The 26,123-nt window shown below is 42.8% G+C and overlaps 2 protein-coding genes across 2 annotated transcripts; one reads left to right on the top strand and one right to left on the bottom strand.

The window, feature by feature from the left end:
* Window positions 1–64: 64 nt before the first annotated feature.
* On the top strand, window positions 65–8,347 carry cmtm3 (CKLF-like MARVEL transmembrane domain containing 3). The gene is made up of 5 exons (XM_070966734.1): window positions 65–276; window positions 4,094–4,249; window positions 4,388–4,483; window positions 4,582–4,699; window positions 6,426–8,347. Exons 1-5 carry the CDS (start codon window positions 163–165, stop codon window positions 6,452–6,454), a joined length of 513 nt encoding a protein of 170 aa, XP_070822835.1. The 5' UTR covers window positions 65–162; the 3' UTR covers window positions 6,455–8,347.
* A 1,257-nt stretch (window positions 8,348–9,604) lies between these two features.
* cmtm4 (CKLF-like MARVEL transmembrane domain containing 4) lies at window positions 9,605–26,038 on the bottom strand. The gene is made up of 4 exons (XM_070966723.1): window positions 24,993–26,038; window positions 18,276–18,452; window positions 11,294–11,392; window positions 9,605–10,928 (listed from the first exon to the last, which is right to left on the bottom strand). Exons 1-4 carry the CDS (start codon window positions 25,176–25,178, stop codon window positions 10,764–10,766), a joined length of 627 nt encoding a protein of 208 aa, XP_070822824.1. The 5' UTR covers window positions 25,179–26,038; the 3' UTR covers window positions 9,605–10,763.
* Window positions 26,039–26,123: the final 85 nt, after the last annotated feature.

Raw genomic sequence — 26,123 nt, 5'->3', positions numbered from 1 at the left:
CTCGCGCTGCGTTTCCGCGCTGTCAATTGTTTCCGTTTCCACCCCCGAGAAGCCTCACGCCCCCACATATCTTTCATCTGTTTTGTTTTGCACTAAACTCGTCACCTTCCGTGAAGTTTGTACTATCTGAAGTTTGAGGACAATTCAATTCTTTTTTTAAGCATGGGGGACATCGAGACTCCCGACTCGAATCGGCCGCGCCAGACTGTCTTGCTGTCTGTTCTTCCAAAAGAGTTCGCCACCTCAAGGAAAGGCATGCTGCTCATAGCCGAAGTGGTAAGAAATGACCAGAGAAGTCTCCTCTGAAACAAATGAATCTGTTACTGTGCCATTGTTTCGTCTGATGCGCAACTAAAGTCAAAGCGCGCTGCGTTTTGGACACCAGTCTTTGCTGTTTTCTACTCGTCGTGGCAGCGATGGAAATGTGCTGCTTTAGTGCACATTTAGAAATATCTTTAACACACTGTTTTAACTGACATTTTGAATATAGGTCAGTCACTTCCCGTCACAAGGTTTCCATTAGTAAAGGGAGGAGCAGTGCGGATTTATAGCAACTATGAGGCACCCTTCTGAAAGCGGCAATAAACGGGGACGCACGGAGACAGTCATTGTTAGGAGTCCTCTGGACTACAATGGTCAAGCTACATAACGGTCTCAGCTTCTCTCAGCCTCTCAGTGATGTGTCAGTGTGTGCTTAATCAGTTTCATCAGTCATCATAGAGGAGCAGTTGCTGTTTCAGACAGTTTTCAAGTGGACTTCAACAAACCAGGAACTGAAAGACTGTCCGAGTGTTTGTGCGGTGGTGTGGGCGGGGGTGCTCTGTAGATCACCAGCATAATGCATGACTTGTACAGATGAGTTTTCTTGCAGTGACTGTGTTAAGACTGATGTATGACCCCTCACATTTGTATCATGTGGCGTTCAGCTCATGTTGGGATGTGAGAGAGCAGTCATCTCGCCCTCAGTCACATCCTTCACTCTGTTGCCATAATGTGTAGCCTGGAGCTCAGTCCTCTCAACAACCCCCTGCACTCACACACACACTCACACACAATACAGCCTCTTTACTGCCTCTTAACAATGTGACTATGGTCCTCAGCCCTAAGCAAAGACACTTCCGTGGAACTGAAGTGAGAACGCACTGGCCTCTACTCACACTGAGCAGCAGAGGTGCATACTGCTATGTACACAGAGGTGAGGGTGCACACCTGGGCTAAACTTGGCACAGGGTGGTGTGCTGATACACTGTGCAGGGTTTCTGAGTAGAAGTAGAGTAGAGGTAAGATTTCACACAGACAATTGCAGCATTTGAAATAAATGTAGCTGCTGTTTAAGTCACACTCTTCTAACTAAGTTGCTCATGAGGCGAGATGTGTCAGCAGCTGCATCTTACCTCCTCTGCTAATGTGATTTCTGGGCAAAACCCTGCTGTGTGTGCGTGTGTGTGTGTGGTCAGAGTGTGAGGTAGCACAGAATTTACTGTGCCATAATGTATGTGGGTTGTGTGGTTGAACTTCCTTTTTCTTTGACCTTTAAAATGTCTGTTTAAATGCAAAATTTTCCAGTATTTACCTACTGTAGTATGCAGCCATGCAAGTTTTGGTTTTATTCCTCCATGTGTTGAGCGATCCATCTCAGAGATTCCTGCCTCCGCTTTATGGAGGTGAATGGAAGTTCATTTGTGGTGCTTACATCATTTAGAAATTGTATTTAACAAGTTCAACTGAATCTGAAATCAACAGAATGGATCAACTTCTCTAATAATCCAGCAAATTCATACCTGATGAATAAAAGTACTTCATCACACTGATGCAAAAATCAAATAAAAATTCAGTTTTGCTATGAAACCATCTCATAGATTTGAAACTTTGCCCACAATGATGCACTAACACAACCACTGTTAGGAGGATTGTTACCACTTGTGTCAGTGTATTGTCATTTCATCCAGCCCTGGGGAACTGCTTTTTACAGAAGAAATAGTCCCTTAAAAACAGCTGACAGCACACGAGATGTGTGAGATAATGTTTGTCTTGTTTTGTTTTTGAGTGAACTGTCCCTTTACAATGCTAACCGGCACACTCAGAAACTAAAGTTGAAGTTTTACTGGTGGTGCGGTACAGTAGTAAATTGGGAGTAATTTGCTTTTCGCTTTGAATTCACTGTAGGGTTAACCACGGTATTATTATGATTATTCATATTCCTGGTATTTCCTGCATATGCACTGTGCATGCGCAGCCTATTCGCTGTGGCTGTGACGCTCTTCTTCTTCTTGGAATATCCATAGTTTTATTGTCTTGATATAATTTAAAGCTTACAGGCAGTGTTATATCAGCCTGATGTTAGATGTGAGTCTAACAGCCTGTAGCTTTGCCATTCTTGGGAGCATTAGTCAGACACATATCCTGCTGAGCATGCGTTATTATACACAGTGTGTCAGACCTCCATGTATTTCTCGTTAGGATTCTCAGTCTCAGACAGCAACAGGCCCTGCTAGGAATGTGAAATCAAAGCATGCCGAATGTGCTGTAAAAAGCAGATTTTTTGTAGTGTTTGAAATGTTTTCAAAAATGCAAACAAGCTGTTAATACACAGTGCGGTAAATGTGCGCAAAGTGTGCCCCCTCCCTCGCTGGTATAACTTGAAAAACTAAGGACGGTCAGAATTCTTAGCACAGTGTGTCGTGTGCTTCTGGCTTTTTATGAGTTTAAAAGCCCACCCAAGTCAAGAAGTAGGATACTTTAGTCTACCAGAAACATAATGTAAGTACAGAAAAGTCATTTACACAAGTACACTTTTACTTTTTGGTCTTAATTTAAGGTATGCTTGACTTCTAAATAGATGTCATTAAATTCTACTTAAATACATTAAAAAGTAATACACTAATTCTGTAGTATTATGTGCAATAGTATTTCAAAGTACCTGAAAGCTGCACTTTCTCATAAGTGTATTATAAATTGTGCTCACGTGTACTTCTAAAAAAGTGTCCTAAATTACAAATACCTTTAGTAGTAGTGATGTGTACTTATTAAAGGTATACTTATTATCGAGTTTCAAGCCTACTTTAATGTCACTTTATTTTGCGTGTTTTGAACGCTCATGAATCATGATTTTCAATGGTGTACTTTAGAATTAGCATTTACACTTCAAGTATATTCTCAAGTATTAGTCAAGTGGTACTCAAGGACCACTTGAGAGCACTTACGTATCCTTGAAGGTGACAAAAATAGTACAACGTGAAGTTAGTTTATTCTTCGCAAAGTATAATTTAAGTATAATATTTCTTCACCTGGGCGCCTGTGCTACCTTCGATACCTTTTCACTGTTTGCCATCAACCAAACGATTAAATGATCAGCAGCTTAAGCAAATGTGTGAGGATCTGCTGAGAAGCTCTGAGAAAAGGGAAAAATCTCATGGATGCCTGACAGGATGCTGCTCAGCAGCGGCATTTTTGAAGAACAGCAGCTGCAGCAGTTTGGGTTCAGTCAGGGGGAGTTCCTAACCTCAGGCCAGTGTAGGATGACTGACTGAGCCAAAGACAAGATGGCCGGGCCTGTGTGAGATTACATTGTCTGGACTTGCCTTCATTCGCCCTGATACGGTGCGTCCGGCCCTTCTAGTGCAGGCCGTCAAACACAGGGCAGCCTCACTTACTTGCATTGTAACTACTCAGCACTTGCAAACACAGAGCTCAGTTTAAAGTCTCCTTTCATTATTACAGCTTTGTGTTTGTGGGTGTTTGCAGAAGTGTTTGTGTGCGAGAGAGGACGAGAAGATTCACTTTGACAGTGTGAATACACGGTGACTTTAACAGGCTGTATCTCCTTACAGGAAGTGGGCCTGGAGCTGCACTTCACACAGACTTACAGCTTCAGGGCTGTGTAACAGTATCTAAAAGGGAGAAGAAAAACTTGCCTTTGGCCTCTAGCATCTCTCTTAGAAATAAATAAATAAATACATAAATAAAGTGGCTTCCTCAGTGTCTCTTAGTTGCCTTCGCTCGAGCATTCTTGTCTCAAAGTTTTCATTGATTTCAACGCATGCTACATGTTCCACTTATTTCTCTCTCTTTCTCTTTTTAATTGCGTCTGTAGGTTCTGTCCTTCGTGTCGTTTGTGTGTTTCGCCGCATCCACAGCAGCAGCCTTCGTGACAGTTCCCCTGCTGGAGTTCCTGGCTGCTCTCTTCTTGTTTTTTGCTTACGCCACCAAGTTCAATGAGAGGTTCAAAGGCTTCCTCTGGCCACTTATGGTGAGGGCAGTTTTCCAATAAAAAAAAATTAAACTTTGCAGTGGATATTCATGCTCTTCCAGTGCTAAAAGAAGAAAATGGTAATATAAAGTTTGACCTTTCCTCTGAATCATGGTGCTTCTTTCTTTTCTCTCCAAGGATTTCATGAGATGTGTGACTGCCTCCATTATCTTTTTCATCGTCTCCATAATTGCAGTGTCCAAATATATAGATGGTGCCTCCAAGGCTGCTGGGGTAAAGCTGAAAATCTCATCACAGCCCTCACCTACTCCAACAACCTTGTTTCACCTGCAGGTTTTCACTGTATTGATATCACGTCTTTCTTTTCACAGATATTTGGCTTCATTGCCACCATTGTTTTCGCTTTAGATTTTTACCTCATATTTAATGAGCTGGCCAATTTCCTAAAGCAAGGAGGGGAGTCCAACGAGGAGACATCCAGACAGCAAGGTAATACCCAGAATCGAAATATGATGTATGGCAATATAGGAACATGTACTTTATGTTAAATAATAAATGTTTGTATGTATGGACGTGTACTTTGATCCAAAATGCATTTTAAGATAAGACAAGGTAAGACTTTATTAATCCCAGGCCGTTGAAACTACAACAGCAAGAATAAAAAGAAGAAAAAAGAACAAATAGATAAAAAAAAAAGATAATACAATTATAGAGGCAATGTTCATAAAAAATATTGCCTTGTTCTCTGTTTTCATATATTAAAAAGTATATCAGCTAATATGTAGCAGAAATAGTTTAGTCTTTCTCTATTTTATGGATAGATATATGCTAATGAATGATGTCTGAATGTAAACTGTACACCCAGACATTCAGTGTAGAAACATACAATTGGCTTATGTGATTTTCATATGTTCATATTATAAAAAAAACAATAATATGAATTACATTTTAAAAATGAAATCCACACACGACAATTCCATATATTGGGATATTTGTCTTCTTTAACTACATATGTTGGCGAACTTATGTGATGAATACACACACACACACACACACACACACACACACACACACACACACACACGTATATATGTGTATATATATATATCATATTTGTGTATATATCGAAAAGCATGTGGAGCATATATGAAACTTATATGAAATATATGAAACCATTTCTGCTACATATTGAGATCTGTGTAACATATAAGTCAGATTCTTTGTACTGTAAGAATCCTCTGCCCTTTGCTGAGGTTGACTTGTTGGCTTGTGCACATTACAAAAAACACTTCTTCTTACTTAACCTCGAGCAGAATGTAGCCCTGCAGATCGTTCTCGTCTTGCTTGACCAGGTTCTGAGATATCTGACTGTGAAATGGAAATTAATTTGTGGTGTTCCTGTAAGTCTGAATAATCAGCACAACATACCGCATGTTTTTCTTTTGTTTTCTTTTTATGGGAAAAGCCACCTTTTAAATGTTGCTTTACACATTTGGGCTGTATTTTTATGCACTGTGGGAAAATGCAAATAAAATTACTGAGGTATGTTGTGTTGATGCTGCAGAGTCATTTAGACCTGACATTGGGTTTGTGTTTTTAGCCCTCTTCTACCTACTTTTGACTATCAAATAAAGTGTACAAGTGACAGCATAGACAGGCATCTAGAACCTTAAATAAACACTACAATTAGCCTCTTTCACTTTGTTGTAGCTGTTTGTACACAGCTGAACCTCTAAATTAACTTTGGGCAGGAAAATTCAATTAAATTCTCATAAAGTTCTCATCCTCAGCACTTTGAGTGCCACAGACGAAACATTTTTGCATTGCAGAGGTTGCGCAAGTTTCCGAGATGGATATTTTAAGAGCTCAGTCATTAAAATTGAAACTACCCGCACTGTTTGATACCACAGGGGTGAAGTGAATATGCTTTTTTGTGATGTGGGTGAACCGACCCTTTAAACAACAAAGTTTATGTGTCATAGTTTGTGTAGTTTTCTGAAAATATAACCCATAAAACTTAGGAGATATCATGACTCAGATACTTTAATCCATCATGTCCTCTCATTGTTTGTGCACCATGTTTTTTGATTTGCTGAAGTGTGTCGCCACATGCCCCAAAGTTTAACTCATTTATGTGACTGGTCTGCAGAAAGCCCACATGGAGAACTAACACTCAGTCTGATACCAAAGGTGTTTTTTCACTTTTGTTTTCTAGATGATTTTTCAGACTCTGATTCGGACTGAGACCAGGGGGATTTTCACCAGCGGACATGTTTGATGATACGAAATCAGCCCTTGCAGGAGGATTTGAGGTGCGACCTGCAAAGATCTGCAAAGATGTTCCAATATGCCACCAGGTTACGTTAACACTGTTTATAATAGAAATCACATCGTTCATGGACTCTCCATACAGTCTTCTCAATGTGTAAAGAGGTCGAACCAGATCCTCTTCACTTGTCCTTCTGTATTATTTCCAGTGAAGACATTCAGGAAACAAGTCTAACTCGGTCTTTTTTTAATACAGGCAGTTCATAAAAACTCTTCTCTGTCATGCCCAAAACTCATATCCAGTGTCTCAGATGATTGGGAATATAAATGCCAACATAAACCTGATGCCTAAAAGATCATGAAGCTGTGAAACTGTTCGGTCTCTTGAATTCTTAGTAATTGATTGTACGATCGACATGTGGAAGCATATGTCTAAATCTGAACTAACTGGGGATGCACAGTGACCCTGTTTATAGACATTAAGCAACAACACTAAATTAACGTCCTTAGTGAACACATTTTTTGGAGTAGTAATAATTAAGTTTTATTGTAAGAATGTTTTGAATGGAGGCGCTTCATGCTGAATCAACATCATTTATAAACTTACAGTTTTACTAAAAAACCATATGTACTGTATACAGAAGAACAGATTGCAGGTTGGCTGGTTTCAACCTCTGTCCAACTGTCTTAACTCTACGGGAGTGCAGAGTTATTGTAATTATAATTATAATTTGAGGAACTCCTTCCAGAGTTCCTGCGGCGTGCTGCACTGCATGCCGTCCTTTTCTGGGTCGTTACATTGTTTATACGTCCCAAACGTTTTATGTTTGAGAGCTGTCGTGAATCTAATCAACAGAAATGATGAGGCATTTTCAAAGCTATTCAATTAACCCAAAGATTGAGAGACTCTTATGTTTCATTCTGTCTGCTGTATGTGCTTCTTATAGCCTGTGTGTCTGAATTACCGTGCGTTGAAGCCACTCCTTGCATTATTGTATTGTTAAATGCTAAATATCCTATATGTGAATGTTTTTTTTTTGTATTGAAAAGCATTTTGCTTTTATTTTGGTCAATTCTGCATGTTTGATTCTTCAGCTCCTCCTCGGCCACTACTGAGAAATGAGATGCACTCGAACGCCACAGTGACTGTTCATGTATTATACACTGCACTACATGAGTGTTACAACAGCACTGCGACCTGGAAATGAATGACTGAAAACTGGTATCAGTGGCCTCTGATTTCTATGTGCAACTTCAACTGGTGTGTTAATATTTACTTCCAATATTGCGACTGCATCCAATAATTACTCACCGCTGCTCCTTTAATGGGATTGTTTTGACTGTTTGTTACTTCTGTGGCTTCATTTATTTATATTAAGATTTTGTTTGAATGGCAGAAATGTGCAGGAAGTTATTTGCCTTGAAGCTAAAATTGAGGAAAAAACCAGATCTGTGCCAGCTGAGAGCTGCGTGTGCTCACGTCAGCGGAGAGTAAATGTTATATAGTGTGACTTAGCTGCCCTGTGAAAACCACGTATCTCCAAAACAGGAGCTTTTCACAAAGCTTTCACAAGATGGGTTTTAAAAGATTTATTTATCCAAAGACGCAGGAGAAATATCACACATAGAGGAGCCGTAAATCCTTCGCGTTATCAGAAAAAACCTGGAGATACGAGGTTTTCGCTGGACGGCAACATAGCCCTTTCCTGTGCACACACAGGTTGGAAAATACTGTTACAATCAAGATGAACGGAACAAAACCATTTTATACACGAGGCCCCTTTCTGAACTATCATGTTAGTGTTTTTTACTGTTTTGCCCTTTTGTGCAAAAAAAAAAAAAGTTTGAATAAAAACCTGAGCTTTTTTCAGCCCTGTCCAAATCACTTTATTTCAATTGTCACTATAAACTAATGTGAAGCCTTTTGTCAATGTTTTAAATACAAAAATACAGCAAAGTGCGGCTCCGTGCTGTTCAAGACAGACCCCGTTGTGATCATTAACAAAGCACACAGAATTAAAAGGAAGCAGAAGAACATCTCAGTCACGCTGATCACGGCTGCTGTTCATAGCACAATCTGGAAACTGGTGGAAAGCATTTCCTCTCTTCCCCATAAATACATAGAGTTCATAACATATGGTAGCATAAACTATATAGAGAGCTGCAGCTTGATAGTTTGTGATGGTTAGTTTATATTATCAAATAGCATAATGATTGCATGATTGTGCGGCAAAGTTTGCTGTACAATTGTTAATGTGAACATTTTTACATCAATCCAAAAACAAACCCATCAATGTAAGCGACAGACAGAACAACAAATATGATTGTCTATTCATAAACCGACTTCCAAATCGCATTGTGCATGATGTAAGTTACAAAGAAGATGAGAAAAGCCTGATTAATCAAGCATGCTGGATAGTGTGGGAACTCCTCAGGCTGCTTAAGAAGCCGTACAGTTTTATTTTCCATTTTAACCCACAGTCCTTCCATTAAACACACACTGCCGTCGGTATCTGGCTGTACAGTCAGTCCACTGAAGTCACGAGGAATACATTTCAGGTGAAGACCAGGAGATGGAGCCATAGAGTCGGTTCAGACCCTGCACAAACTCGCCAGAGCCTGACCATCAGAAAAAGGTGTCAAACAACAACGGAAACACATGTGTGTGAATGTTTTGAGGATTTAATACATTACAACAATATAAAACAGCTAAAATGTAATTTTTTCCATCATCCTAAAAAGAAAATTTGATTTTCAAGATTAAGTGTCTGTTGAGAACACCGGTCGGACAGAAACACATTAAAGGAGTGACTCTGCACTCTGTAAGTGTGAGCTTTGTAAAAGCTGCGGTGTGGAATGATAGAGATTTCATAATACATGAAGTGTGTGATAACATACTGTAGATACTTACACAGACATCTGAATTCAACCAAATACAGAGTGACAATAACGCCAAATGTACCGAATCTCCATCACACCTGCCACCACCTTCACGTGACTCTCCATCATTTTTATCTTAAAGTGTCATTTGCTCGTTTCATGTCTGCTAATTAGGAAGGCGTTAAGAAATACAGCGTTCAGGTCGAGGCACCCTGTGATTTCACTTCAATTTTTTATTTTTTTTTTAAAGAGTCAAAGTTGGAAAGGAGTGTGTCAATACCTGAGATACAGTGTATAGGCTACGGGCATTGATTCTGACCAGGCCGCCCGCTGACGTTTGTTCCAAAATGAATCTTGCTGATGTACCGTCGTCATTGCTGTGACCTGAAGCCTTCGACATGTGCAAAAAGTAACAAGATACCAATTATCATCGCCTGATCTCACCTACAGCTGGCTCGCGGCGCTGACCGAACACAAATTTCAAGGTGAAATTAAAGCTGTAGGAATTCTAGCGTGGATGTTTTTTGGATCACTTACAGGCAAACTGGGGAAAAAGAGATGGAATTAAATACATAGTAATATATAGTAAATGTTTTTCACTCATTTCAAATATTTTTGTCGTACTGCCCGTCTTTATTGCAGTTAAGAATTACCCTGTGCTGTTATAATTATGCATAATTGCTGGTGGGAAATATTTTAGTAGCGGCTAATGGTCACAAAGATTTGTGAAGTTGTAAAGGAGAGACAAACTCTTCCAATCAGCACGTGTTATTTTTAGAGGAACATATCTAATGCTTGTTCACAGGTAGAAGGCTGATGAACGGTAACGTCGCGGTGCTTCTGTTGTGCTGCAGGTTGCCGCGTGTTGCAGGTCCAGTGGCTTCCTGGACCAATGATGGTATAACTCACCACAGACGTCACAGAAAGCAGCGTGATAGAAGCAAACTGTACAAAAGCTGACCTTCTCTTTAACTTCATTCACAGTGAAACACAAAACTTTCTAAAAAGTCAACGCTGACTCCAGAACAGGAGTTGGTGCACAGCTGGGGTGAAGTCAGCCTCTTTTCTTTCCTTTTTTTTTTTTTTTTGGGCTCTTCGTGAAAGTCATCCTTCATGCTGATTAAGAAAGATTCTTCTCTTTAGTGTCTTCATGTGAGGCCTGATACAACAAAGCCGCATAGGGAGCTCCTCTGTGGCTATGGAATGAAGATTTATTCAGCGGCCGGGCAGGCGGAAAGCACAGCTGAGGTGTTGCGATGAGAAGTCAAAAGCATGTGGTGAGCTCGAGACGGCCCTTCCACTCCAGACTTGAATGAAATACCGTTCCGGAGGCGGAGCAGCGTCCGTCTCGTTCAGCTGCCGGTAGTTTGGCTTTCCCTTAGTCCGTCTGCTTGTCCGCCAGCACTCATGCGAGCTCTGGTCTTGCCTCCATTTCTCCGCGAGATGCTGTGCGTGCTCGCATATACTCGCTGGTCTGAGGCGCCCCCTGGCAGCCATTGCCAAGACGCCACCTCCGTACCGCCAGGAAGGTGTTTACTCCATAAACACCTGTCACCAGGAAGCCAAAGATCTGCACACGAGTGGAAACAGGAAGCAGAATAACAATGTCTCAGTTTAAATGGGAACCAAAGGATTAAACGCGGCATGGGCACACAGTTCCTGAAATGTGTCCTTGCAGATATATCGATGTTGATCTGTGCAGACTAATCATATTGGGCTTAAAGGCTAACATGTTTTAAAGTGCAGGATTAGACATGTACAGATAAATGGCTTTAATCACACTATACACACAAACTCTTCTATAGCATCAGTATATTTACACACAAGTATAAATCCTTCGCCTTAATGGCTGAGAAGAGGAGGAGGCACATGAAGATGTCTGCTATGTTTTGTATCTGTGTATTTTGGCAAAAGAGGACAGTCCGGACCACTCACCACTGCTGCTATTTCAGCTCCAGTGTTGTGGTTGATGCAGGCCAGCACAACAGACGACAAGAAGAAGAAGAAGGTGCTGGCAGCAGTGTTAACCAGGTCCTGCAGGAAGACGCAAGAACACACATCATGACACCGAGACTGTTTTTCAGGAGGAGGCAGCTGATGCAGAGTTTTGACATTTATGTTGGTGTCAGCATGAAAAGAAACGGCTACTGTACATGAATGTGTGTGTCAGTCTACTGAGTGCTTACAGTTAGGGCATCATTTGAATCTGATACTACATATGAGTTTTGGGACCAATACCAAAAGTAATACTTTTTTTTAGATACCTTGCCTTACTTTGAATAAAAACAAATCACAGTCTAAAGGTAAAAATCAGGATTTAAATCAGGAATTATCTACAGCTCTCAGGACTTGATGCTCTATACACATTTTGGACAATACCAAAAAAAAATATCCAGTATCCAACCCCAACACTAATGCGCACACACACACACACACACACACACACACACACACACACACACACACACACACACACACACACACACACACACACACACACACACACACACACACACACACACGTTGTGTTTATATCACTTGTGGGGACATTACATAGACTTACATTATTTCCTGGAGCCTTACCCTAACCATAACCACTATCTGCCTATTCCTAACCCTGTACCTAACCTAACCTTACCTAACCTGTAACCCTATCCTCAGTCTGCACCCTAAAATTTAATGATTTACATTGAGGGGACCTGCATTTTGTCCCCATAAGGGAGGTCAGTCCCCACAATGTGACTGTGTAAAAAGATTTTTGTCCCCACAACGTGATAAATACCTGAAAATACTCACTCACACACACACACACACACACACACACACACACACACACACACACACACACACACACACACACACACATTATATTATTATTTAATACTGTTATCAACATGGAAAAGTGGATAGGCTTGCTTTGTGCAAATGTTTTTTATTGAAAACAGTAACGTGTAGTGTTATATTTCACACTAACATTCTCACTTTGAGCAGTCATTCACATTTGAATGAATCAAATCTCACACAATTTAACACTATCAATAAACAGATGACAAAAAAATAAATACTTGGTTACAAAAAAGCCCTTCAACAACCCTTTCTAAGGGATCAAAACAGGGTGATCCAAAATAAAGCTACAAAGTGCACATCATTGTAAACTAGGACTCAGGCTACAGTGCAGTTAAACCATGGCTTAAACTTTCCTTTCATAAGTTTCCTTTGAACATAATAGCATCCATATTATGGATGCTATTGTGTTATGGTATATGACCATGCTATGGCTTTTGACAGAGGCATATTATTCTTCTGTCGAAAGCCATCCATTGTCACCTGGTTTTGACGAGGGGGTGGCGGAGAATTCACGTTCGCAGTGTGTTTGGACAAGTGGCATTTCAGACTGGATGTGCTATGTTGATAATTCACTTCACACCAACAATACACATCAACCCATCTGGCAACTTTTTGAAACTAAACTTTCCATTCAGAATCTTGTTCGCATCCATTTTGCTGTTTCGCGCCACACAAACCGGTAGCCTACTCTTTTACAAGCAGGCAAGACCAAACACGTGCGCGGGGCGTGCCTATTGTTTTGTTTCCGGATCCTGTAGCTTTTCTTACGTTACTAGCAGTGGCCACAGCTTAGAAAAAACTACAAGTTCACTAGGTCACAAAGAGCGTTAATCTCGCAATAAAAAAAATGACGCTGTTAAAATTGATTAGCGCTAACGCGTTAATTTGGACAGCACTAATATCTATCTATCTATCTATCTATCTATCTATCTATCTATCTATCTATCTATCTATCTATCTATCTATCTATCTATCTATCTATCTATCTATCTTATATAGATAGATATAGATACCAACTAGACACCAACTTTACAGATAATTTGAGATATGAGGCCTTTCTGACACAATCCAGGTCTGATGTCTGATGCAACATGCTTCTAGGACATGGAGGATGAGTTTTGCTCCACTCATCTAACCAGCCAGACTGCCTCCTGGTGCTTCACTGTGAGTTTAAAACTACAGGAGGGCAAGAGAGAGCCGACAGCACATACTCACAAGCCACCTAGCACCTCATATTACACACAAACACACCCTCTCCACACACAGCACTCTCTCCATCCCCCACCTTGTTACGCATGAGAAGGAGAATGAAAGAGATACTTCCCTTTGATGTTTTACTCTCCTGTTTGCAGCTGCACAGACAGTTAGTGAAGGGTTAATAATGAATGCTCAGCGTGACTGGGGCACAGCCCTCGTGATCAGATGCGTGATTGTGATCATGGCAGACATGGTCTCTCATATGACACACAACGCTCAGCAGACACACACACACACACACATGTGCACACATACGACAGAGGAAGCAGACAACTCAGCAGCAGAGCATAAAAACTGACAATCCGCCTCGGATGCTGCAGTTTAATCAGTAACATGTTAATATGTAATCGTAACACCTAATGCTAACTGCCACAGTCAGTGTACACAAGGGTTATTATCCTGACCTTCAAACATCATAACCCCGTCCACCGCACACAGCAAACATCCCAGCACACACCGCAGGCACACAGTACACACACACACTCCCATCTATCTTGCCCAACCGGTTAAACAGGAAATACTGCAAATTCAGTGTCCAGATCTCGTGTGCACAAAAGCTTTTCTACAGCTTTCAGATCCCATATTCTCTCCAGATCCAGTCAGTTCAGTCCCTGCGCTTCCCTCTTTTCCACATTCCACGTTTTCACCAGGCCAGCACTCTGTAAAACCTTAAATAACACAAGCACAGACTGGACCAAACCACTGGCTCTCTGGCTTATTATTGGCTCCTATCATTGTTTTACAGTCCTCTCTCTATCTGCTGAGATCCAGAGCATTGAAGAAAACCAGTATGCTTTAAAAATATATGAATTAGATGAGTTTGTTCTGTCTCTTGGAACTATAAATTAATTGTACAGAGGGCCTTACTATGAAGTTACAGTTTCCAGCTGAATCCTCGGGGCACCATAACCAGCTATGCATACACTTCGAAAGCACAAAGCCCATGTTTCTGTGTGTGTAACCCATTTTAAGAAAACACTGTGACACCAGCCTATTTTGTTGCAATACTGCATGTGCAACACAACAGTAAACATAAAGCAATAAAAAAAAGTAAAAACAGATGAGAAAAAACAACATTTTTACTGTGTTTGCGCCTCTGAAAACATGCATCTGTATCACTAATGCAGTCTTTTTGATACTAAACTACAAAGAATGAGGACTCTATGTAAAATCTGTAATGATTTTATTTAGCATTTGTTCACAAAAAGTGGGTTAATCACATGTAAACACATAATGCTCCATGTAACTGAACGCAGTTCTGGGTTCCGGCTCTGCTAGAGATAGAAGCTGGAAATATTCACTGGACTGCAGCTATGGAAACCATAACGGACGCAGCAGAAGACTAATTATGAAATCTCTTGACAGTCCCAGCAAGTCACATGGGGCCAGAAAGCCTCATGCAAGAATAGAAAACATCTCTCTGGCTTTCACATCTAGGCCTCATTCTTTCTGAAAGACAAATAAAGATAGGAAACGAGTCTTTCATGTCTTTTGTCTGCCTGGGTGGCAAACGTCAGCTGTCAAAACCAAGAAAGCTTTAATTGGATTCCACTTACAGGTAAAGTAAATACAACATGAGTTAAGTGCTCTCTGGTCTGAACTGATGACAGATTCATGACTACAGCTAATAATAACCACAAACCTCAGCTGTGTGTGTTTGTGGATTCAGCAGAGAGACGTTACATGAAGTCAAACAGAGAAACAAGGATACTGTACAAAGAGACAACACACTGGTACATGAAGTTCAGGGGGTGAATTCTGTTGAAACCCATCTGGGATTCTAGCAAATTCTAGCTACTTCATTAATGCAGCCATTTGATGTCGTCAACAGACACAGACAGTCGCTTTGTGTTATGCCCTAAGTGTGTAAGGCTGCGACGGGTCCAGTCAGCGCACACCAACGGTCTTCCCTCTCAAGCACCCATTTCATTCATGCATTAACTGTGATGAGATACTGTCTGCTCCCAGAACAAAGCAACCTGAATGTATTGAGCACACTGGATCCAAACAGTTAGTCTCCTTTCAAATAACATCCCTCTCTCCCTCTACCTCCCCCTCAGGCTGTGAATGATCTTCCCTCTGTGTCCTCACGGTCGCCCCATTTCTGTCCCACAACCCCTCAGCGTGGCCGGCAGTCATTTGGCTGTGGGAATTAGGAAAACAATGGACCGAGTGCTCTGCCTTTAACTCTAGCTCTGCAAAGCCCATTCACCCAAACTAAACCCTGAATTTCAACTTCACAACTGAAAATCACCAAGTGGCTTTACAACAAGGTCCCAGAACTGAGTTCGTTTTTGGTGGAGGAAGTGGGGGTCCGGGCCTGTATTTCCCCCTCTGCGCTGCCAAAGTCATCATAGAGGGTGAATTGGAGGAGATGGGATCACGTAGCACATAATTGTATGATCATAACCCTCCTTCTGAGACTCTCGGCCGCATTATAAAACAGCTCGCTCCAGAGAGGGGGAACGGCAGCGTCAGTCCATGGTTAAGAGTTTGGAAACGGAGGAATGCAGCAGAGGGGTTAACAGTTGGTTAATACTCTGACTGAAATGCTTACTCATGGTGAAATTCCCAGGGGTTAGATGTGAGTGGAGCAGATTTGAGCTTGATAGACGTAAACAGCGTGGGGTGCAGCATACAACTGTGGAGTGGAACTGAGCATCGTGGGCTTGTTAGCTACTACAGTTTGGAGTCTGAGCAGAGACTGTGAAATCTGGAAAGCAACACCTCCTGTAAGTCTTTCTTTACTAACCACAAGTGAACAGCAGACGGTTTCTGAGTCGTAAACACAGAATTTGCTGTCCTGCGAATTCTTTTTATTCGACAAAATCCGAAAGACTCAATATCTTTGTGCTTAGCAACGTATTTCCAGCAATACCAGCAAACCAAAGCCACAGGCCATCTGTGCGCACAAACACATAAACAATACATGTAAATTCCGCATTTCTAGACTATTAATCACCTGAGTGGAAAATAATTAACTAGTCAGACCGGACGTGAGGAAGGCCAGTGAGCTTCAGTAAGAGAGAAGAAACAGAACGTCGAACAGGAGGATTTTACATTATACGAACCGCCTCTCAGAGACTGTAAAAAGCTTTCATTTGGTGTTGCACTGCCAAAAGTAGAAGCCAAAGGCACACCCTTTCTCCATGTTTGAGGTGGGATATTGTACCAAGGATAAAGCAATCTGATAGCTATGGTTGGATTTGGACATCTGGCTTAACGTCCACTGCTTACTACGATATGTACGCTGTGTGGCCTCTGGAAATACTGCTTTTTTCCACTCTCCTCTGTAAAGGATCCTTGGCTACAGCTCAGAACACACCAACGTGTGTAGTATGTAGGCAAATATCAGGATCTGCTGGAGAACACCCACCAGCTCATTTGCTTACAGCTGACAATGCAGATCCCAGTAGGCGAACACTGAAACTCTGTGCCATCCCAACCTGCTCCACACTCACAGAAGTTTCACAGCTTCACTGACATAATGAGTCAGACAAGGATTTGGTCTAATTGACAGTAATAGATTCATAATTTAATATTACATTGATGAGAATTGTGGCATGAAAAGTGCGACAACTATGACTGTGATACGTCATGCTAATGGCTGCATTCATACGTTCAGTGCTGCTTTGAGAAAAATGCGAACGTCAGCACGGTGGCACAAGTGGTAACACTGTCGCCTCACAGCTAGAGGGTCCTGGTTTGAATCCTGCTGTGGGCGCTGGTGGCGTGTCCTCCACCATGCCTTCAGTGCCTGCTGCTCGAGGAAAGGGGCCTTTCTGTGTGGAGTTTGAATGTTCTCCCCATGCTCACCTGGGGTATCCTCCATAAAATACCCCCACTAAAAACATGCAAGAAGATCACCACCTGACCAATGGTGACGAAGAGAGTTGGTTCCCGGGCGCTGCTGTCGCTGTCAGCTGGCAGCCCACTGCTCTGCCACGGAGGAAGGGCGACCAGGATGGGTCAAATGTGGAGGAATTAATTTCACGGGAAGCATGGCGTGAAGCATGTAGTGTGCAACATGTAGTGTGACGTGATAATACAAAACACGATTCTTCCTCTTCTTCTTCTTCTTCTTCTTCTTCTTCTTCTTCTTCTTCTTCTTCTAACATGCTCTCAGTGACAATGCTAAGGAGCTGATGTTTAGCAGGTTCAGTGTTTACCATGTTCATTATCTTAGTGTTCCATGTTAGCATGCTAGAAGTTGCTAATTAGCACTAAATACAAAGTGCCGCTGAGGTAGATGGGAATGTCATTAGTTTTGACAAAACAAAATTTTTGGACAAAATGAAATCTGACCCGAGGAAAAGTGATGGGATCTCCAAAGTTCATCCTGATAGAGACATGAATGTCTGTACTAAGTTTAATTCATGAAATTCTTGATCATTAGCGGGTACAATGTTCACTATGTTCACCTTCGTCATTTACTGCATGCTACTGTCGCATGCTAACATTTGTTTAATTAGCAGTAGTTGCTAACTCTCACACTACCACTGTGTGACACACGCTTTCACCTTCAGTCTCACGCTCTCATGCTGTCCAAACAAGTCACACGCCAGAGCACTGCAACAGCAACAGAGACGGACAGGCGAGAAAACTTTGGTTACCTACCATAACCCCTGATTCTGTGAGTACAGGCTCTTAAATTATTCTCTGATTGGGGCACAATGCTTACAGTGCTGTCTTTTTCTTGTGTGTGTGTGTGTGTGTGTGTGTGTGTGTGTGTGTGTCACTAACCACAGATTCCAGTCATGTTAACTTGAGGCATGCAATGGTCTTTGGTTTAAATGTATAAATTTGTACATACCGTTAGGCTCCAGTTGACGTGGGGCACCTTGGTGTGCAGGTTGAGGCTGAAGATCAGGAGGAGGACTCCCGTCACCACGAAGGCACTGCAGCTGACAAACTCGAAGAAGTAGACCCCTCCACAGGGAGAACACATCATGATGGTCTCTATGCAGATGAATCCAATAAGTGATAGGACCTGAAGCCCACAGAGACAGGAGAAGAAGAACAGCAGAAGGAGATGTTGAGCATACTGGACACTGTATTTTATATGTCACACCCACTAAATGATGTAATGTAATTTCAAAATAAATGCTTGCACTGCTCTTAACCATAAAGGGTACTGCAGGTCAAGCCCTTTCTGTAGCTCTATGTGAGTGTTTGTTAGTGCTGAAATTCCAAGTTTTCCAGATGATGAAGTGATTGTCCCAGAGGCCACGAGCCCATCTCATGAGTCCCACTCCTGGCAGCCTGTGAAGATGCCTCCATCCAGCCAACATCCATCAACAAACCACAGTATGGGAAGAATTCTGCTATTTAGGTGTTCTCTTGCCATCTAGACCCCGACAAAACCACACACAGATTACCGATTGGCTCGGAGCGGTCCAAGACCCAGAGACATAACAGATCTAAAGAAAATGCCACTGCGACGTATTAAGACCTGCAGCAACCGAATTCAAACCGGTTCAGACCAGATCTGCTTGGTGCATTAAATGTTGATATAATAAATTGTATAATGATGGGTTTTGAGTTGAGGGATGATTGGAGGTTTAACTGTATGAAAAAAGTCCATGGCAAAGTTTTCAGCTTTTCAAAATGGCACGACCACTCACAGCCATATTCAGCGAGCTTTTCACTCTCTGTATCTGACTCATTGTACACTTGTGTCTGGAAAAGCAGTCTGATTGTCAATGAAGGCATGCCTGTTGTGTTTGTCTGTCCTTTATGCTCTTATTGTACGGCATCACAACAGTGTTTGATTGCATGGGATTTGTGAATGTTCACGCAAAGCAGATCCAATTTTACACAGGTGTAAAGGATAAGGATGGGGTTTTTTTTGTCTTCCTCCCTCATTTGCAGAAGGAAAAACATAGAAGTGCATGAAATAACTGCCAGTGTCTTTTCATGCAAAGTAAATCGTAAGTGTCATGGCTGATTTAGAGAGTGCCTCAGCAGACACAAAAACAACAAATGGCACGCAGTCACAGCCTGAGTGGGAACGTTTGAGCAAAACATTTTGTTGACACATGCTTTCTCTGAAGACCGGGTGAACGGGAGTAGAAAAAAACTAACAGATATTTGTCACGGCTCGCCAAGTCCGTTACAACACTGAGAGTGCAAAAAACACTTGAAAAGAGTCAAAGGCAGAGAGCAGTTTTTAATAAGCTGAGGGAGCCACTCATCGCTTCCATGAGCTGATGAAGTTCTGCTTCATTAGCAGCGTCGTCCTGATCAACAAGACACTGAACATCTCACTGCTGCAGGTTGCTTTGAAGACTCAGTACAAGGTTGCGCGGTAATCATCTGGTCTCTACTTATATTGATTCTTTTAATAAACTCATTAGCAGAGAAGCTAATGAACAGGAGTGGCTGTGTGGTAAGTTTTGCTACAGTCTCAAACAAGAAGTTGGGGTTGATTTTATTCTCACACATTAGTTTGGACAAATGAGAATCCCCGGCTGCAGAGAGGTTATATAATGCAGAGCTATTATTCCAGGCAATGCAGGCAACCTTGAGTTTGGATGAGCACCATTTACACTCAAGCTTAAGGCAAGTGGGCCTCACAAATCATCATTAAACCAGGGCGCCAAGCCCTTTGAAAACCGCTTCCTGTGTGTCGTCAGGGCAACAAAGTCAAAGGAATTGAGCGGGCATGATTCGAAGGATGTGGTGAGATTATCTAAAGAATTCTGGTGGGCAGTGAAAGAAGGAGGGACATTAGAGAGCTGGTCACATGGCTGCTACAAGCATCAGCGTAAGAGACATGAGAACAAGAAAGAAGGGCGACTGAAAAGCAAAATGGTTGCATAAGACAGAACGGACGATTGAGAAGCATCGAGGCCGTGGACTAAAACTGTGCCATGCACCAACTGTTTCAAACCCAAGGCATCGACAGAGTGCATCAGAGACACATGATTCCATTAATCCCCCTACTTGTCCCATTAATACCTGACAAACACTGCTATAATCCGTATCCACATGGAGCTTCTGATGCCTCCACCATCAAAAGAATCTTTAAATCTTGACAAAGGTTTTGCCTCCACGACAAAACACTTGAAGAGAATAGATGGATGCCTTAAAATAAGCAAGAACAAGCAGACTCATATATGACTGGCAAATATGCTCTCCATGTAACGCTGTCACCTGCTGTTTGCATCTGTGCATGTGGGTGCGTGTGTGTGCTAAATAAGCCTCCTTTTTAGAGGTGTAAGAGTAAGTATTGTCTGTGAAGCACAGTGCAGATTAGCATCTGGTCAGAATCACACTAGCCAGTTGGATCTCATTGCTCGACACTGTTGAACAAATGCATTTGAGAACAAACGCAAACAGCCTCATTAGAAGAAGACCCCGCCTCCTCTTCCCGGGCTCCCAGCAGCGAAAGAGCCAACCCTGTTTGTCCAGTTTAATGAGCATGGTGTGCTGTTTCTGACAAGTCAAGTGTTGCTGCGCGATGACTGGCAATGGTGAGCCGTCAGAGGAGAACTCTCCTGTTTGTGACAGACTCTTTCTCCAAGCTTCCAACTCTTTGGGATGTCACCACACAGGAAACACTTCAAGGTCCACAGATAGCAATGCATGTCTGCCAGTCACATGACCACCAGTGACGCACCAAAGCAAAGACAGAAGAAAGCAAAGCCACTCGACCAGCATCATTAAGGCAAAAGTTTCGTTTTGTGCTGCTGCTGGAGCCTCATTAGAGCACATAGTTGGATAGCAGTGCATCTGTGACTGTAACACAACCAAAACGGTTACACCCAAACAGGAGTGGAGGGCTGCCTGGGCTGGGGGATGATGTCATGTCTCTCGAAGAAAACATACTGCGTTCCCCGAGTCCCTGTGTAGCAGGTGTCGGGCAGCCACGGGGGACGAGGCGGGGATCACAGAGCACCATACTGGATAATCTCTTAAGTAATGATTTTATGTCAAACTTCACCCCTGTGCAACCTGTTCACCGCGAATGCACAATCACGCACATCTGCCCTCTTCCTCGCCTCCCTCCTGCTTGCACAGACATCCTTATCTATGGGATTATGCACATTATTAGTTGCCTTTGCAGACCTCTTACACTCAGATCCCCTTCTTATACACCATCTGTTGTGGACAGCAAATTAATGGAGTAGAAAAGGGGCCTCGCCGTGGAGACTGCGCAACATTATATGCTGCACTCCTCGTGCTGTGGGACCTTGTGCACATGAAAAAACCCCCCAAAATGTTGAATATGCTTCAGCAGCAGCCCCCAGTCTATGTGATGGAAAACGTGCCCTGAATGCAGGTTATATTTCACTCCAGAGGATAAGGTGTGTGTAGGCAAAGGCACTCATGTCTCCCCACATGCGTGCACAACATTCTTGTTGTCTTTATGGCTCCCTACAACCTCCGAATAAGTAATGTTTCAACCAGAAGAGAGTGGAGCATGTGGTGTCTCTCTCAGGGCAGGAAGTGCTCGCTGACATTTGGGAGCATCTGGTAACTTCATTACACAACGTCCACAAACTGACAAAAAACCCCACCATGAGATAATATCTAATTAGTACTTGTTAGAATAGTACTTTAAAAAGACAAAGTGGGTTCACACACCATCCTGTGTGAAGCCATAAGGCTTGTGTGGAAACAAATAAGGTTTGATTGGTGTACTATCAGGCCGCACAAGGTATCAAATTGCTGTCAGGGTAGAGGGATGTGAGTTGGATATCGGTTGGACTTTGTTGACCCAGTCACAGCAAAGAGACAAAGACAAGCCGGCTGTCAGGGCGGACACACCTCACTCAGGTTACACCTTACTGGGGGTTGTTTCTGATCAGCGCAGGGTCAGCAGCAGCCTGCGTATCCTCCCATTCATTCAAGGAATGACAAGTTGACTATGGAGCTTCAGTGCGAAACAACTACAAGCAACAACCAAGCACTTGGCGCCCTGGTCTGTGCAGAGGAAAAAACAGCGAATTTCTCAGTAAACATGGGTCAGTGCAAAGGTCAGAGCCGTTTCTAACCGCTCTCTTAGTGCAAACAAGGCCTGGGTGTGGAAGTGATATGGCAAACATTGCCTTGGCAAAGTCATAAGGACATTGCCAGAGGGGCTGTGTGAGGCTTTTTGGGCCAACTAATGTTTGACTGATGACTGGCAAAACAGACATCATCATAAAAGCTTAACATTCAACCAGCAGAGCAGACATTCCTCCTGGATCGCTGAATAAAGCGTGTCCACCATGCAGCATGTAGTGTCCTGGGCGGGTCCACTTTGCACTGATGCTAATCATTACTCCATATAACTGATGTCTGCCCAAAGATGATCCATTAACAATACATGACTGCTGCCCTTTCAGCCACACAACAGCTCTCCGTAGACACAGTGATATAAATAACAGGCACTTGTACAGCACATCACATGCAGTCAGCTTTGCATGATCGTCTATTAGTTCTAAAAGATCATCACGCAGCCTCTGCTGGCACAGAGTTAAACGCTTAGAGGACAGAGCAGTAAAAAACCCCGCCAGTGAAGCTATTACATTTGGCAGCCAGCCTTGCAGGCCTCCTCTAAGATACTGAATGTAAACTTGGATGACTTTCACAGGTCCTGTCATTGCTGGTGATAGAGATATGAAGAGCTCAAACTGGAAAGTCAGTATCAGCCCTGGACAAATAAGCAAATAGAAGGAGAAGATTAGTAATGGTAACTAAGATCATGTTTACACACTGGAACTGAAATTGGCCTTTGTTTTATCCATCCTTCAACAAAGTAATACCTGCACCTTTGCAAGAGTTTCATGGCATTTCTGTCTTACAATGAGATTTTTTTTTTTTTTTTTTGAAAAAAGTAAATATTGTCTGTAAGCCTTATTTACGTTTTCTTTGCACCTGGTGGTAAATGTTCCGAAACTGAAGCTCACCCGTGGAGCCGGTTATTCAATCTAAATACTTTTTTGGCGTTGACACTGTCAAAAGCTGGAATGAAACGTCTCATCAGTGTTTTTGTACAGTTGCTTGTGTTCAGTCAACCTTAAAGAACTTAAACTCAGGTTTCTTAATGTAAGGTATTGAAAAGTATCAGTACTGACATTCAGGTACTGCATTGGTTCAGGTATCAAAACATTTGAAATGAGTATCCAGCCCATTCTTGTCAATACTACTACCAATATGGTGCTGCAGGACTGCATTCCCAGCTAAAGGAATGTTAAAGAAATGCATAAATAAAATTAATTTTTGTGCTGCCATTGAGCAGCCGAGTCTATATTTCATTGCTTGCAGTGAAACAGATGAAGACTACAAATATGAATCTTCTTCGTCAACGCCTCCTCCAAACGTCTCCCACGCTGATGACAGATGGCGTCCTATCCGAACTTCCCACCTACAGAGGCAAACATCACAGGTGTGTGCAACAGCACGAGCTGACTGTGCTCTTCTGTGAGGCCAGCGGGACGCTCAGCCACCCACAAAAAATGGGAAAATCGCCTTCAAACGCTGCTTTTTCTGCAGTTAGACAAAGTTCTTCAAGTAAAGCAGCAGAGAAGCCAGAACTATGCAGTATTATCTTCAACAGTTTGGACATTTTGTTTGCTTGTGCTATCCACAAACATTGTTAGAGGTAATTGCTAGTTTCCTCAACGCCATGGTTTCTCCTTCATGTGAGTGTGCAGGCCTGTGTCTGAGTTTTTTGGCAGCAGAAGAAGAGAAATTGCTCTGACTTGATAGATATTTCCTCTGGTGAATTGTCAGTGCTTTGGGAGTCTTCGTTTCGCTTTGTTGTTGCCTCTGTCTCAGTTCAGACATCTGGTTTAGGTGCACTGATGTGAGTGCAAATATGTTTTTCCAGAGGCCGCTACATCCCGACAGAGAAATTGTGTTAATAATTATTCTCACTCTAAGATTCTCTAACTTGATCAAATATGCAGGTACCGCCGGTGGCACTGCTGAGTTGACCCACAGTTGTTAAACGCATTTAAGGACAAAGCCGTCTCGCAAACGTGCAAACCAAAGGTTCCTTAAGAAATATCAGCTCATCACAAGAGACAGAATATATTACAAAACACTATCAGATAACTATGAAGGGGATGACATCAAGATTTACAACTGGAATACCACCATTTTGTTGGAACCAATGCGTGTCCTTCAAAATAAAAGTCTACTGTAAAATGCACATTCAAGTATTGGGCAAGATGTGCAAAGCATGGCTGAATTGAGGATTCTGGTCCTTAGCATCCTCACTCCAATACCTTATGGCGTAAAGGCAGTGGCTGACCACTGGGGATGCAGTGCAGGGTAAACCAGGACCTGGATCACCACAATTGAATTAACATTTTCCTTTTTGGGCTCATCACTTCGGGGACAGGAGTAATAAGTGAGGTATTAATACTTAGAGTACAGTACAGTAGTTTCAGCTTCGACAAAGAACAGTTATTCGAGTTATTCTGTCCATATGTTAGTGGATGTTGTCCACCAATGGTGCGTCATAGTTTGTTTTACTCGCTTTAATGTGGCTGTGCGTCTACAAACATGGCAGCAACGCGCTCGTGCTCAAACTTACCACTTCAACCACCTTTAAAATCCCAAAGTACGACCTGAGGTACTCCAAGTCGCACCTCATGCCCCCTAAAACGTTCCTCGCGTGGACGGGCTCGGTGGTGGGCTGGTACGGACTGCTGGCCCCGGAGATCATGGAAGTGTTGGAGGCCTCGCCGTCAAAGCCCTCTGGCTCCTCGGTGGTCCTCATGATGGTTTCGTGAGAGACGCTGGACTCTTGGGCGTCAAATGTTACGACACACAAGCCCGCGCTGACAAACCGCCTGGTTCCACCTCAGGGCGCAGGTTATGTTTCATAAAGCACACTTTGTTCCATGCAGGCTGGAAGTGGATGGAGAAAAGAAAGCAGACGGTCCGGTCAGAGGCAGCCCACAGGGAAACGGCCGCGGTAGGCGCTCTTTCACATTACGCGCAGGAAAATCCGGCTGCTCTCCGCCTCATGAAGCCCTGCGGTGTTTCCTCCTGCTCACACTGTTGCGTCTCTCTACAATAGCCGCACTTCTAACTCTGCCAGGCGGGTCACTTGTTCGAGTCCCAGTGTCACTTCACCATGGACGATTCTGGGTAGTTCAGCTGCACCGAAAACAATGCCTACCGGGCTGTGCGGCTCCCCTGTGCGGTGGAAAAACACGCACCCATTATGGCCCAGAAGAACCGAGAGAGAACCGTCTTTTCCCTATTGTAAACTTGGGCTATTCGCTGCTGCAGCCTACAGTGAGGCTGCCGATACGCCGCTTTTACTCGCTATGGATGCAAGGCAAGCTTGTCTCCGCCCCTCTGAAAAGTGCACATTCTTGTGCAGCTCTGCGCCCGTTTCAAGTATTCCCAAACAGCCTGCAAAACGAATCCAGGCGGAACCACGCCAACAGGACCGAGCTCTGCTGCGTCTTTTCCTGCCTCTTCTGTCGCTTCGACCGGTCCTTTGTCACCGTCGATATGCCTCTGCAGCCCGCAAGTTCTCTCCTACCAGGCCTGATGAAATTATTTCTGTATTCTCCAGAGGATTACAGTGTGGCCGCAGCTCTTTTCATGGACTTTATGCTGTACTTTGTCTTCCGGTCTCGCATATCCCTGTGATGATCTTAATAGCTTCTGGTATATTATATGTAAAAGCCCATTATCAATCTAAAACAAA

This window comes from Chaetodon trifascialis, chromosome 1 (assembly GCF_039877785.1).
Source record: "Chaetodon trifascialis isolate fChaTrf1 chromosome 1, fChaTrf1.hap1, whole genome shotgun sequence".
Classification (NCBI taxonomy): domain Eukaryota; kingdom Metazoa; phylum Chordata; class Actinopteri; order Chaetodontiformes; family Chaetodontidae; genus Chaetodon; species Chaetodon trifascialis.
Note: the sequence above shows the minus strand (reverse complement) of the source record. Positions and strands in the feature narration are given on the sequence as shown.

Excerpts from the sequence above, each read along its gene's own strand:
- cmtm3 (XM_070966734.1), top strand. The coding sequence starts at position 163 with ATGGGGGACATCGAGACTCCCGACTCGAATCGGCCGCGCCAGACTGTC. Across the intron at positions 277-4,093 it reads TGCTGCTCATAGCCGAAGTG|GTTCTGTCCTTCGTGTCGTT; the intron begins GTAAGAAATGAC and ends TTGCGTCTGTAG. Across the intron at positions 4,484-4,581 it reads GTGCCTCCAAGGCTGCTGGG|ATATTTGGCTTCATTGCCAC; the intron begins GTAAAGCTGAAA and ends TTCTTTTCACAG.
- cmtm4 (XM_070966723.1), bottom strand. The coding sequence starts at position 25,178 with ATGAGGACCACCGAGGAGCCAGAGGGCTTTGACGGCGAGGCCTCCAAC. Across the intron at positions 18,453-24,992 it reads TTTTAAAGGTGGTTGAAGTG|GTCCTATCACTTATTGGATT; the intron begins GTAAGTTTGAGC and ends TGTGGGCTTCAG. Across the intron at positions 11,393-18,275 it reads ACGTCAACTGGAGCCTAACG|GACCTGGTTAACACTGCTGC; the intron begins GTATGTACAAAT and ends GTCTTCCTGCAG.